Source organism: Echiichthys vipera, assembly GCF_963691815.1.
Source record: "Echiichthys vipera genome assembly, chromosome: 21".
Taxonomy (NCBI): Eukaryota; Metazoa; Chordata; class Actinopteri; order Perciformes; family Trachinidae; genus Echiichthys; species Echiichthys vipera.
In genome coordinates, this window is record NC_139846.1 from 17,992,843 (window position 1) to 18,006,378 (window position 13,536).

The window sequence follows — 13,536 nt, forward strand, 5'->3', positions numbered from 1 at the left end:
ATTCCTTCTGCCGCGATTCAATCTTAAGAATAGCTCAGATTGTTGCTGTGCAGGTGTGTGTGTTTGTGCGTGTGTGTGTGTGTGTGTGTGTGTGTGTGTGTGTGTGTGTGTGTGTGTGTGAGGTTCAAGGTCTTTTCAATATTGACTGAGACAACAACGGAGAGTGTTCAGCCAGGGTTGTGCCGTCCTCTGAGCTTTGTCTTGTACCACAAGAAACTACACACACCGTCGTTTATGTGTACAGCACAGACACACTCCTGTAGTCCAGTGGGCTCAACCTTTATTGTCTGATGTACACCCACAGCCCGATCAAGCATTTATCCATTACTTTTAGATTCTATTTTAAAATGTGGTAATTACTGATACCTGTATCAACCATTTTAAAATACTTTTAGCTAGCTAACTATTCTAACTTTTTACTTAAACCATTTTAAACTTCCTTAAATGCGTAATCCGATTTTGTCTATGTGTCGTTTTACTTACTGCTTGTCTGCTTTTTATGTTTTATGGGGTTTTTCATGTGTTTGGTCAGTTGATTCTATTCTATCTATTCCTTTAAGCTATCTAATTAAATCATTTGATTATTTTTTGCTTCCTATTCGGATCTTTACCCAGCATCCATTACTTTTATCCATCGTTCTCAAGCTGTTAAGACTTCTCAATAAAAATCAATGTACTTTAAAAAAAAATGTGTTTCTACTCTAGAGTCCTTCTATGTTCCGACTGGTAACTGCAGTATAATTGCTCTAGTCCTCAGCAACAGATGCTTCTCTATTATTGGGTCCACACTATCACCTTTGATTACAGCGAAAGACAGAAAGAGGAAGAGAAAAGAATGAGAGGGGATAGATAAAGGGCCAGGTTGACCTCTAGTCTGTCTGTCTTTGGTGCTGCTGTTGGCACCATCGCTATCAGCGACCGGAAGGATCTCCCTTCTTATCCGCAGCACTCGTCTCCAGTACCTCCAGCCCTCACCCTCCTCTCTCTGTCTGATAGTCCCGTCTCTGATGTGTCCTGTCTGCAGGAATTTACACAGACCTGCGTGGTTTGGGAGCACCTCATTGATGTAGTTTTAACTCAAAAGGCATGTTTGGCTTGAAAGACAATGGCTGAAGCGGAGAGCGGTGGCTTCTGATCCCCTATTCCAAGTTTCACAGAGGGAAATGTTTGGCGGTGATCCTGTTACGAGATAAGCGTCCACGACACAAAAGTGTGGGTTTTCTTCCGTAATGAGCTCAAACATTTGGAAAGGAGACCTCCTTGTTCAAAGCAGATAAGCCCATTGCCAAGACTGCGGTTATTAACAAGGTTGAACATGAGTCAGCAAAACCTTTTGTTTAATAACTGCTGTAGATATAAGAGGTGCTTCTCTTCCTGCACCATAGAGCCATCACATCTTATCTGACTGACGTGCAGAAGTCTGGAGCAAAGAAGGAACCTTGTGTTTTATCTACTTGCTACAGAGTTTGACATCATGTGTAGGCCCATGATAGCAGCACAGCTCAAGTCTTCCCAGAAATTCTATTCAAGTCACCACAAATGGTCTCAGTAGTAGTTTTTAGTATCCCCCATTAGCATTTATTTTCTAATTAGGACTATTTGAAAACATTTTTTTTTATATTTTCAAAAGACATTCCTTCAGTCACATTGAGTAATGATAACATGTATTGAAATGATAACTAATGCACACAGGCCTTTTTACTTTATAACTTTTTTAATGAAACATAATGTTAGCAGTGGTTCAATTAACTGCCAAAAATGATGACATCACAATATAAATAGTAAATGTGTTTTATAGTTTTAACAGCAACAACAAAGGATGCGGGTCATGTCTTTTGCATATGTTCATATTGTTGTACAATTATTACATTACATGTGACCATCTTTGTCTTAAAATTAAACGCATCATTCAGTATGTAAAATCCAACCAGGCAGCAGGCATTTAAGAGAGACCAGCCGTCCTGGCTTCAAGCCCCCTCGTCAGCCAGCTAAAATGTCAGATGAAGAAACATTCCCTGAAAGACTGCTGCTCTGCAGCTGACCTCTGAACTCCTTGTGGACGTGGGAAGCCAAAACAGAAAAGATTTTTCTACATGATATTGGCGCAGAGTCCGACGGGAGGAGATCACACTCAGCTGGACATCACATCCAACTTCTACAGCTACTAATAACTTGAGGACACAGTGTGAAACACGACACACAGAGGTGTTCTGCTTTGCTGCTGGTGCTGCTGGCATCCTCGCCACATCAAAGTTAAACCCACTACAATGGCCTCCCATGAGGGTAATGCGATTAAGTTTGATGTGGATTAACGATTTCCGGACAACTCCGGAGTAAGTGGACGGAGGGAAAAGAGCAGACCTTCGATCTGTAGCTCACTTTGAAATACTCATGAGGAAGGAAGGAAAATAGCTGCATTGGGCTGGGTCAAACATGAGTGCCACACAATTAACTTGATTTCATGTATTTAGCCCACTGAGTTAATACCAGGGCTGTGTATTCTTTAGTTTCTAAAGCACCATTATACGAGACCACCAAGGCTGCAAACGGGGCATTAAACCATGAAAATGGCAGAGGACATGTAGCACCTCATAAGAAAACACATGACAGTGAAACACCCCAATCTGCAAAGTCACTTAATCTGAGGTACAAAGTTGAAATGATTTTAATGATTTTATCATCTAATTGTCTTTAGATTAACATGATGCCACTGGTAATTGTCCAAAATGATGCCCATATCTTGCCATCGATTGGATCCACTGAAAATGTTGACTGATTTCCATCTCTGCACACAACTGTTCCGTCCATTCAGTCCTTATGGAAAAGACTGCCGGAGATGATGAAATCACTAGACTATGTCACTCAGTTTCAGACTCACTCAGCGGGTGTTTGAATTGGCCGATGTTATGTCAGCTTTGGACGGAGGTTTGACTTCAATTCAACATGTGGCTTCTTCTTATTTGGCACTCCGCGTCTATCCCTCGTCCAGGTATGAGAGCGGACTTAAAACTGTGAAGAAGAGAAAGGAGACACTTGACTGATTGGTGCATTTCAGGGGTCTCCATTTGGCGGTGTCTTCAAACAAGGAAACCAGAGGAGCACTATCCTAACAATCCAGGACAACCTCCATGATTGTCTGATTTAGCATCACCATTTAAAGAAAAATCCTTGAATGAGGTATTCCTGAACTGTTTCCTTTTCCGGTGCCAACTTTTCTTTTTTTTTCTTTTTTGCTTTGTAATGTTCCTTTGGGTTAAGGAACCAAAATAACAGCAGGGAATTAGGTAAGCACGGTGGTTTTTCATTCAGGTCTCTAAAAATCAGCAAGCAGTAGACACTAATACCAGACTCCTGTGACGCAACCATCTCCTCCTTCTCATTTCCTCCTCGACGAGGCAGAGGGGCCCCAGACAGGAAGCCACAGGTTCGGCAGCCAATCACATGCCAGAAAGCTGTCAGATCCTTATGGTTGCCGTTGGCCCACATCAGAGCACTGCAGCGAGCCTCTGAGGGTTTTTTTGACTCCAAAGCCACCAGGGATTCCCTCCGGCTGCTGCCATCTGTGCCCGACCCCAAAACGTTTACAGAATTCAACCATTAAAAGGAAATAATCTGTAAGAAACACAAGATCTTTAAATAAACTCTGCGTTCCACAGAGTAGCTACTACTTTTGATGTAAATGCGAAGGGAAGTTGGGTTTTCAATTGTTTAATGTTGGGAATTTTTTTTTAAAGTTTAGATGCATACTCGTTTTCCACTGTAAAGTCAGTTTTTTTCTTATGAGAAATGGCTCATTGTGGACTGCAGCCCCATTAAATCTTGTCAAACTACACTAAGAACAGTTTTGAAAAGTTCAAGATGCTGGTTGTGCAACTTTGCAGAGTATGGGTATTAAAATGCTAAAAAAGAAAACAGCAGTCAGAGTAATAATCGCTCTGCTAACTGCACATCTGAAAAAAAACCCACTGTGGTTTAAATTAAGCTCGGGGAAACGACTCAAATGTGTTGACAAACAAGCCAAAAGAGATGTGGCAATCAAGAGGCAGAGAATAATTACTGGGAGGAAATGTGCAACTTAATGTGTCGAAACCGCAGTAATGCTCATTTCTGCCTCCCGAACATAGTTTTGAGCTGATGGAAGAGGTTTGAGTGCCGGCACTGGATTAAAGTCATCACTAATGGGACACGCAGAGTTTAGACTGGGACTTCTGAATCTGTTGAAAGTTTGTCTGTTTGTGTCCAGAGATGCTCTAATAATCCATTGTTAACATTAAAACCCTTATGTCTTCTCTTGGGATTCCCCTAATCTGTACTTCTGTCTTCAGTCCTACTGTTTTCCCACTTCCCTTAAACATACAGAATTAATATTGGCGAGCATGCTCACTTCTCTAGGTGATATATGTAAGTGAATGTTTTGACTTTTCGGTAAAACGGCCCTTAAACTGAGAAGTCACACTGCAGAGAGACTGGAGTGTGGCCTGGCACTGAGGATTTGCCACCAGACAGTCTGGTAGGACATACATAAGGACAAGGGCACTGCCAGGATGCTCTCCTGTAAATTACAGGCCTGGGATGATAAGCCCTGCGTGTTTACACTCTAAATCTAGCGCTGCCAGTAAATTATAGTACAACAGTTGTATTTATAAATACCATGGTTGCATTTTAAACCTTCTAGCAGCATGGCTAAAGCAATGACAGCTACACGAAAGATGCTGCAACGGTCCAACACGAGCCACTTTGACATAGTAAAGCCAACCACGACTTGCTGGGATCAGGATTATCTTAAAGTGTTTACATCAGAAGATCCAAAGTACTACTTGTTCTTTTTAAACTATAGCCGAGTCAGCGGGCAAACCATGCCAGTAAGCTCCTAGACGCCAAAAAAGGAAAATGTTGTTTATGAGGAAATTGTGTGACATAAATAATATGTAAGCCCTGTTTGGCCCCACAGTGGAAACCTGGCAGTGGGTTGCTTCCTCTCCTACTTATCAAGACTGCCCAGCAGACTCTGGCCGTGATGCCAAAAGGTCACGGTCACTGGTGTTATCGCACTATGACTCAGTCCTCGCACACAAACAAGAGGAGGCTAGGGTGATAACAGAGGACAGAGTAACAAAGTTGAAAAATAGAAACAGCGTCGACTTCCTGGCATTAGGAGACAGATGATGTATGTGTGGATGCAAAACAAAACACAAGGATACGTTCATGGACAGATATAATTAGATGAGAACAAGGGGCAAGAGAGTTAGTGGTGGTGGTAGCAGAACTATTACTTCCACTAGTGAGGGGATTGTATTAGCAACATTAACAGCACCAGGGTTGAAAGAGAAACAGTATGCCCAGTAGCATCACTTGTATGAGTAGAAGCACTTAAAAAGAAGCAGTCAAACAAAGAAGCTTGAGCCCGAGAAGAAAATGCGTCCGGCCACAGCTGGCACAGGACATAAAAACTTCCAGCAGTAAAGGCACTAGTAGCACTTTTAAACAAAGGAGTGGTACTACTGTTCTACCACCACCACCACTTCCAAGAAGAAACCCAGTACAACATAGTACAGTAGTAACTATAGTAGCAGTAAAGACAGCAGTAAAGTGAGGTGTCAGACATACCAAACCTGCGACAGAACACCCCCATGACGGCGCTCTCCTCCATCACTCTCAGATCTGCAAGCAGAGCCAACTCCAGCCCTCCAGCCACAGCAAAGCCACTGACTGCTGCTATCAGCGGCTTTGTCAGTACCAAACGAGAAGGACCCTAGAGGAAACAAGCAGATAAGTACATCAAAACCCACACTGTACAAAAGCTGCTACACATCGTTAACAAGGCAGCAATACGGCTCCCTGTAGAATATATCCACTGTACGGTATACTTGAAGCATCTCTATGAACGTATATTTCTCACCAGGCACTCTCCAATTTCCATGCTTTATCAACAAAAAATGTTTACACTGCCAAACAAAAGAGTTACAAATGACCCAAGTTCTGTCTGTTTCAAATTAAGCACTATGTATTCTATAAGAGTTACAATTCACGCATGCAACCCAAACAGATTATATGGAGGCTGCTGTTTTTGTTGCTTACAGTGCATCATTTATGCTATAATTCTTGTTTTTCGAGTGATATCAGAGAGACAGAAGCGAGGACTTTCTACACACAGTTTCAACATCATTCCCTAAACCCACATCTTCACCACTACCTGTCTTCCAAAACCCTTCAAAATATTCACAATCACTACTGAAAACATCTGGTTTTATATTTTGTGGGAACCTTTAGCCCTCCGTTAAGATCATAAAGAAATAGAGATATATCCCTCACTAGCACATACACACTGCACTCACCATCGGACCGGGACCCTTGGTGACATCTTGCTCCAATTTGAGGGAGGCAGTGTGATTGGCCAGCTCTTTCAGATCATAACCAGCACAGAAATTCCCTCCTGGAGGAGACCACAAAATTACAAAGTATGGCAGCTGGAAAGTCAGAGAGGAAGGGAAAATGATGAGGATGAAAAAAACAACAAGTTGAGCTGGAGTCCGAGGGCTGCAATTTGGATAGCAGCTTGCTTTGAGCTGGCTGGCACACAAATGCTTCTCTCCCCTAAAGAGCCCAAATCCAATACAGTCACAAATCATACATGTGCTCACAAACACACACACACACATATATATGCACATATACAATATCCTCATTAATGGAAGACTAACATACTCCAACCACAGCCCCTTCCGTTGGATTCATGTGGTAATTACAACATTTCCCATGAGGCCTACAAACACTATGTCACAGACTCAGGCAGGGTCTCATAAAATCCTCCTCTCTCCGTAATGTAACACTAATGAAAATGATTATAACGAACACATGTGCCAGCAACACCCATCAACTGGGAGCTTTGATTACAGCTGTGGGTCAGCGCAGGGCAATTATAGAAAACAGTGCGTCATGCTGTTTATGGGAGCAGCGATGTGACAGATCTCCCTAAACCCCTTTGTCCTTGAAGGAAAAAAAGAGCAGAAGCTACAAAGTGCTGCTCGGTTCATCAAGGATCTTAAAGCATTGTTTAGCGTCTAATGACGTTTGTTAGTTAGAGAGAGAGAGAGAGAGTCTATGAAAATAAGCGGTGTAGTTATACATTTTGCTATATCAGCAAGGAAGCCTTCTGGATGCCGCACACACTTACCAGTTTTCACAGGGACCATGTCTTCCATAGAAAGTATATGATATGACCGAAAGTATGTGTACAGTCGTAGCTCAGTCCATAGGTGACTGGGCTGGGAACCGGAGGGTTGCTGGTTCGAGTCCCTGGGTGGACCATGAACGGAGTGTGGACTGGTGGCTGGAGTTCATCTCCTGGGCACTGCCAAGGTGCTGTTGACCCCAACTGCTCGGGGCGCCGGTCACTGGCAGCCCCCTCGCTCTAACATCTCTCCATTGGTTGCATGTATATAGGTCCTGTCTGTGCATGTGTGTGTGTAAAATGAAAAATAATAGAGTGAAAATTGAATTTCCCCATTCGTGGGACTAATAAAGGAATTCTTCTTCTAAAAAAAATCATGATGTGCGCCACAAAATTTTATGAGTTCCAGTCCTTTCTCTGATTTTGTGTGTGTGGGGGGGGGGGGGGGGGGGGTTTCTTCTGAAGTACTGAAAAAATACTGATGAAGAGTCACAAACTTCATTTTAAGGGGATACAAGCCAAGCATGTTGGGAATCACTGTTTCAGACAAGTGTGTGTTTAAATTTGAGGCACCAGGGGAAGACCCTTTCCTGTTTCAACATGACAATAGGCATTTATCCCCAAAGACATTTTGACATATTGCGGTAGGAAAAGCACAGTTGCAAATAATTAAATTAATGATGTCTGTATTCCATTTAACTGCTTCAATGTCAGGGTCCTGGCATATTGTCCATTTCAGCTCAATGTGACACTTTAATAGAGCAGAGCATTATAACTTACACTGGTGCTTTTCCTACTATGACTATGATACTATGAATAAGTTCAAATGTCTGCTGTGTAGAAAGGCCTGAGCTCCTCACGCAAAGCCATTTAAGAAGTGGTTTTATCAGTACGGTGTGGAAGAACTCAGATCAGAACCTTCACTTAAATAAAAAAGTACTAATAGGGTTAGGGTTGTAGAACAACACTGTAGAAACACTGTTATGAGCAAAAGGGCTTCATTGAAAATAATATATTGCCGTTCACTGTGTGGACAAAAGCATACCTTTAAGAACCAGAGTATACAGAAGGAGAGCATCTGCAGAGGGAGATTGAACAGCCAAAAGAGAGAGGGGAAACTTCTGTGGAAACTGGTGGAAAGCGCTGTCTGATCGCAAGGTAAAGCGGTTAAAATATTCTAAATATAGTATACTTATAGTGAAATTGTTTTTTTTTAGCTGCGTCTCTATTAGGTATCTAAAAAATGCTGAAAGTGCTGCCCCTGTCCACAGCAGTACGGGACTCCCGCCTGACAAAACCCCACTTCAGGACAGTCAAACTATCCCTTTAGATACAGTACTTGAGTAAATGTGCTTTGTTACATTTTACTGACACTACTGGGTGTTTTGTTTTTCTGTATTTTGACCTCTAAACTAAGATAGAAAACCCAAATTGCACTGTATGATGTTTCTATTGGAGTAGTGAAGCTTTCCAGACATTAAAAGTTCGGCTGAACATGTCCCTGCAGTAACACAGCCTGGTTGACGTCTAGAGTGTACCTGACCACAAACACCCACAGAAATCCGAATCCAAAACGCTCCAAATATGTGCCGGCATATTCAAAAACCTGCAGAAAGCAATTACTCTTAATTTCACAAGTGAAAAAAAACAAAACGTCGACACTGAAAAATGAGAGCTGAGAGAACGGTCGTGTTGGCGCTAATTTGATCAAAATGGATTCCTTATGTTTTCAGACAAACTACAGCCAAACTAGAACCTCCCTGCTTGTCATCTCATAACACAGACTGGCTGCTAATCACCACTGAAGGTCAGTCTTTCTGTTAGAGCGGAGCAGCAACAGAGGACAACCTGCTGACAGGAATGTGTGGTGGGACGATTAAAGGCACATTACAGACATTGTTGGAATCGTACTTTTGCCGGAACGACCCACTGTGCTAACCCATTTAACAAAAGCTAATTACTCTCTTAACACACATCGTTTCTGCTCACAGCTGAGACTATTGGCACTCTGCAGCCGTCATCTGGAGAGACTCCAACCTCTGAAGTACCAATCAAAATATATACTTGTGCCTCTTGGGGCCACAGTGCACTTTATACAGCAGACAGGTTGATCCAGGTTGAAGACATTATTTCCACTGGGGGAAGAAGTTCATTCAGTGTGTGTGATGATTATTTTTAGAGGTATTAGGAGCCGTGGCATGATTCTGGCTTTGGGCGGCTGCTGACACAGTGCAGGCCACCTCACAGGTGTGTGTGTGTGTGTGTGTTTTTTTCTGTGTGTGCACTGGTCTGTAAACCTCAGCAGTTCGGCTAGATCTTAAGGACTCTCAGGGGCAAAGGCTGGGAAAAAAGATGCAGAGGAAGAATGGGATGGAGAGGGCTGAGAAGTTCCAATGACTATCTCATGACTTTCCATCGCTGCATTACAGCACTTTCACCACCTGCAATGTTTTGGGGAAGTGTGCTTATTCTTGCCAAGAGTTAGATAAAAAGGTTGGTCAAAAGGAACAATACTGCTGTCATGTCTTTGTAGTAAATAAAAAGGTAAACTATGAGGCTTGTTGTCAATGCAATGTTGCCAAGTTACCAGTGGGGACTCCAGGAAGTTACTGCTCCGGGCCAAGAAATAGTCCGGCTCATAATACCCCGTAAAACTTTAAGGTGTTTTTACAATTTGACATTTGTAAGGATGACGCATAGCATTTTAATTCAAGGGGTTTAGAGGTGCTGGTATGTTTTTGTTATACAGAGAACACAAAAGTCCAAAAGGAGGACATTTTAAAGTGAAAACACTTATTTCCAACACAGTCCCAAAATGTTAGAAGACAACCCAAAAACACACAGAAGTACAAGACATTCAACATAAAAATATACACAAACACAATTCCAACAACAAATCACACAAAAAAGCTAAAGCTGGGGTAAGCTAAGCTAACCAGCCGCTGTCAGTAGTTGCAAATTTCACACTTTTTCTCATCCATCAATGATTCCTTTCAGATGTAATGCTCTCCGTATTTCATGATGTTCCAAAAACCTTGCTCCGCTGTTAAACTGAAATGTCAAAAAATGAGGCACAGACAGAATAAAAAAAGGAAAAGCAGAGGATTATGATTGACGCTTGAACTGGTTGGCCTGGAGGAAACAAAATCACCTCGAAAAAAATCTAAAACAGGGCTGAAACTCTGCAGTGTGTCTGTAAATATCTGCCTGAGTTAAGAACCTCTGAGCAAGACGCGACCGAAAAGCTCATTTGATCTCTTACCTTTTCCATGCAGGACAGCCACGTTTAAGTCTGGGTCACTGTCGAAGGCCTCAAGCTCTTCAAGCAGACGCCTCGCCGTCTCCTGGTTCACCGCATTACGCACCTCGGGCCGGTTATTGCCACGGTAACCACGGACCCCCTGCGCTCTGTGACCACAGTCTGTCCCGCAACTAATGACAGAGGATGATAAAAAGGCACAGAGAGAAACCAAAATGGACCACGACACTTATAAAGAGGCCGACCCGGAGACATTAAGTTGAACCTCAACAATAGGAGGGATGGAGGAGGAATGTAAATCGTTTTATGGGAAAAGACTCGATAACAGAAACAGTGACGGACAGTGAAACAATGAAAAAGATGGTCTTGGTTGAGGTCAGGGCCTTGGCTCTCGCTCTGTCTCAGTGTGTGTTTATAAGTGTGTGTGAGTGTGCCAGTGATTGTAGCTTGAGGTTGCAGCAGGCAGTTGACCTGACGTTGTTTAGGGTCATCCCAGGGAATCCAGCTGTCAACCCCAGCCAGAGGCAACTACTGCATCCAAGAGAGAGCAGCAAGGAAAACAGAGCATTAACCTCGCTCTTACACAGGCTACTCTGAGGAGAAGGGACTGCCGAACGAAACCCAGTGAAATGTGGCATGGCAGGATGGAAACAATGGGCAATTTGTCCCAGCCAGCCCTTTCTACTCTGCTGCACCTCAAGCAAATTATCACACAGAAAAGTGCAGCACGTACATGGGAGTGGAACCACATTTAAACTACCTGTGTGTGTGGTGGCGTTTCCATTTGATTTCAGTTACACTTTAGGACAATGTCTATTCAATTCAATTCAATTTTAGTTACAGTGCCAAATCATAACAAAGGTTATCTCAGGACACTTTACAGAGTAGGTAAAGACCACACTCTATGACTTATTTATGATTTACACTGACCCAACAATTCCCCCGTAGAGTACGGTGGCGTTGAAAACCTTCCCTATAACAGGCAGGAACGTCGGACTGACCCAGCTCTGTGGAGGACGGACATCTGTTGGGTTAGGGCATCTGTCTTGACCGGTTGGGGAGGAAGAAAAGGAAAGAGAAAGAGAGAAAAGACGGAGAGATAGACAGAGAGAAACAAAGACAGACACAAAGACAGACAGAGAGACACACTTCCAGAGATGCAAGCAACCATAAAGTAACTATAGTGATAGAGTAATGTGAATATGACTTACAAGTTATGTGAGTTAATGCAGCAGAACAGTAAGAAACTGGCACAGCTAGAATGACAGAACATGGCAATGACAATAACCATTATGGTGGTAAATATGAAGTTGAATTAGTAACATGCATTGATGAGACATGAATGATACAGACAGAGAGGAGAGTATCAGCAACAGGATTATCCCCCGGCAGACTAGGCCTATAGCAGCATCATTAAGAAGAACAAAATTAGCTAAGCCGTAACTATAAGCTTCATCAAAGAGGAAAGTTTCCTCTTAAATATAGGGACGGTGTCTGCCTCCCGAATAACACTTGGGAGTTGGTTCCACAGGAGAGGAGCTTGGTAGCTGAAGGCTCTGCCTCCCATTCTACTTTTGGAGACATGATGAGTAGCCCTGCATTCTCAGAGCCCAGCGATCTAGTCGGTAAAACGGTACTATGAGCTCTTTAAGATACGACGGAGCCTGACCAATAAGAGCTTTGTAGGTAAGGAGAAGGATTTTAAATTATATTCTAGATTTTACAGGTAGCCAGTGCAAAGAGGCTTCGATTTGTCGAAACTGGAGACTCTTAACCGACTTAGTGGAGCATCTCATCTCATCTTCAACCGCGTAGCCTGATAATAATCAATCAATTGTCCAATTCAAGCACTTTCAAGGTCCATTTTCAAGCTTTTCCAGCACCTTACAGTTGTGGTAGATAACATATTTTTACGAATACATATTGAAAATGATTATTTCACCTTAATTTTTCCATTAAAATCCCTTTAAAGGAAATGGTATTATGTTAAAAACACCAAAAATGTTTTGTAATACCAGAAGGATTTAGAATAATTTTAAAAATCCATAAAAAACAATGATAAATATTAAATAACAATCATTAGATTCAATTACATTAAATCCTCAAACTAATAGTTAATAATAATTATAACTTTATTTGTTTGGCCCCTTTCATAACATGAAATTTAAAAAGCAGATTGGTAACAGGTAATAAAAAAATATAAAAGGCTAATCTAATCAAATCCAAAAAGATTCTTTAAAAAAACAACAAACAAAACAGAATACTACTAATACAAACAAGTTGGTAATCATTTTTAAAAATCCATTAAAAAACAAATATGATAAATAGGAAATAAATATTATATAATGATCAGTAAATTTAATTATTTAAAATCCTAAAAAGAGGTTTTGAGTCATTTCTTAAAACCATCAGAGGTGTATTTTAGTGTCGTGTCCGTACTGACATTAAGGGAGAGTCTGCTGCCCCCTTCAGTCACTATGAAGTTACTGCATGTCCTCACACATACCCGCTCCTGTGTCTTCACCTCCCGCTGCACTGCTGAAGGATGATACCGGTATAATAATTTAGTATAAGTATTTAATAAGTATTTCAGTATTCAAATGCATGAAGCTCGAGCCTCCAGGGTTTTCACGTGTGAGTGTTGACAAATGGCGTTTAAACATTTTAGGATGTTGACACCAGCCATCTATCATGGTACCGTGCCAAAGTCACGTGACTGGGTTTCTACTAATAGATTTTTTTTTTTTTGTGCTTGAAGGATTTTAGTCTGAACTTGAAGAAATATGCAAAAGAAAATGCATTAGTTTGGGACTGATGTTTTGTATTTGCAAACCAAACTGAGTGTCTGTGTCTGTGGCTGTGTGTGTGTGTGTGTGTGTGTGTGTGTGGGGGGGGGGGGGGGGGGGGGCGTTATAATAACTCCTTTGACGTTTAGGACGTTGACACCAGCTATCATGGTACCGTGCCAAAAGTCACGTGACAGTGTTTCTACTAGTAGATTTTAGTCTGTACTTGAAGAAATATGCAAAAGAAAATCATTAGTTTGGGACTGATGTTTTGTATTTGCAAACCAAACTCTGTGTGTGTGTGTGTGTGTGTGTGTGTG

General features: G+C 41.9%; 1 protein-coding gene across 1 annotated transcript in view; it reads right to left on the bottom strand.

Moving 5' to 3' along the window:
• LOC310963540 (enoyl-CoA hydratase EchA19) overlaps nucleotides 1–11,068 on the bottom strand; it is a gene marked incomplete at both ends in the record, with an annotated part of 15,171 nt that extends 4,103 nt beyond the window's left edge. Inside the window, 5 exon segments of the mRNA XM_083936404.1 lie at nucleotides 5,608–5,752; nucleotides 6,336–6,433; nucleotides 10,434–10,550; nucleotides 10,553–10,603; nucleotides 11,014–11,068. Coding sequence (XP_083792530.1) covers nucleotides 5,608–5,752; nucleotides 6,336–6,433; nucleotides 10,434–10,550; nucleotides 10,553–10,603; nucleotides 11,014–11,068 — 466 coding nt within the window.
• Nucleotides 11,069–13,536: the final 2,468 nt, after the last annotated feature.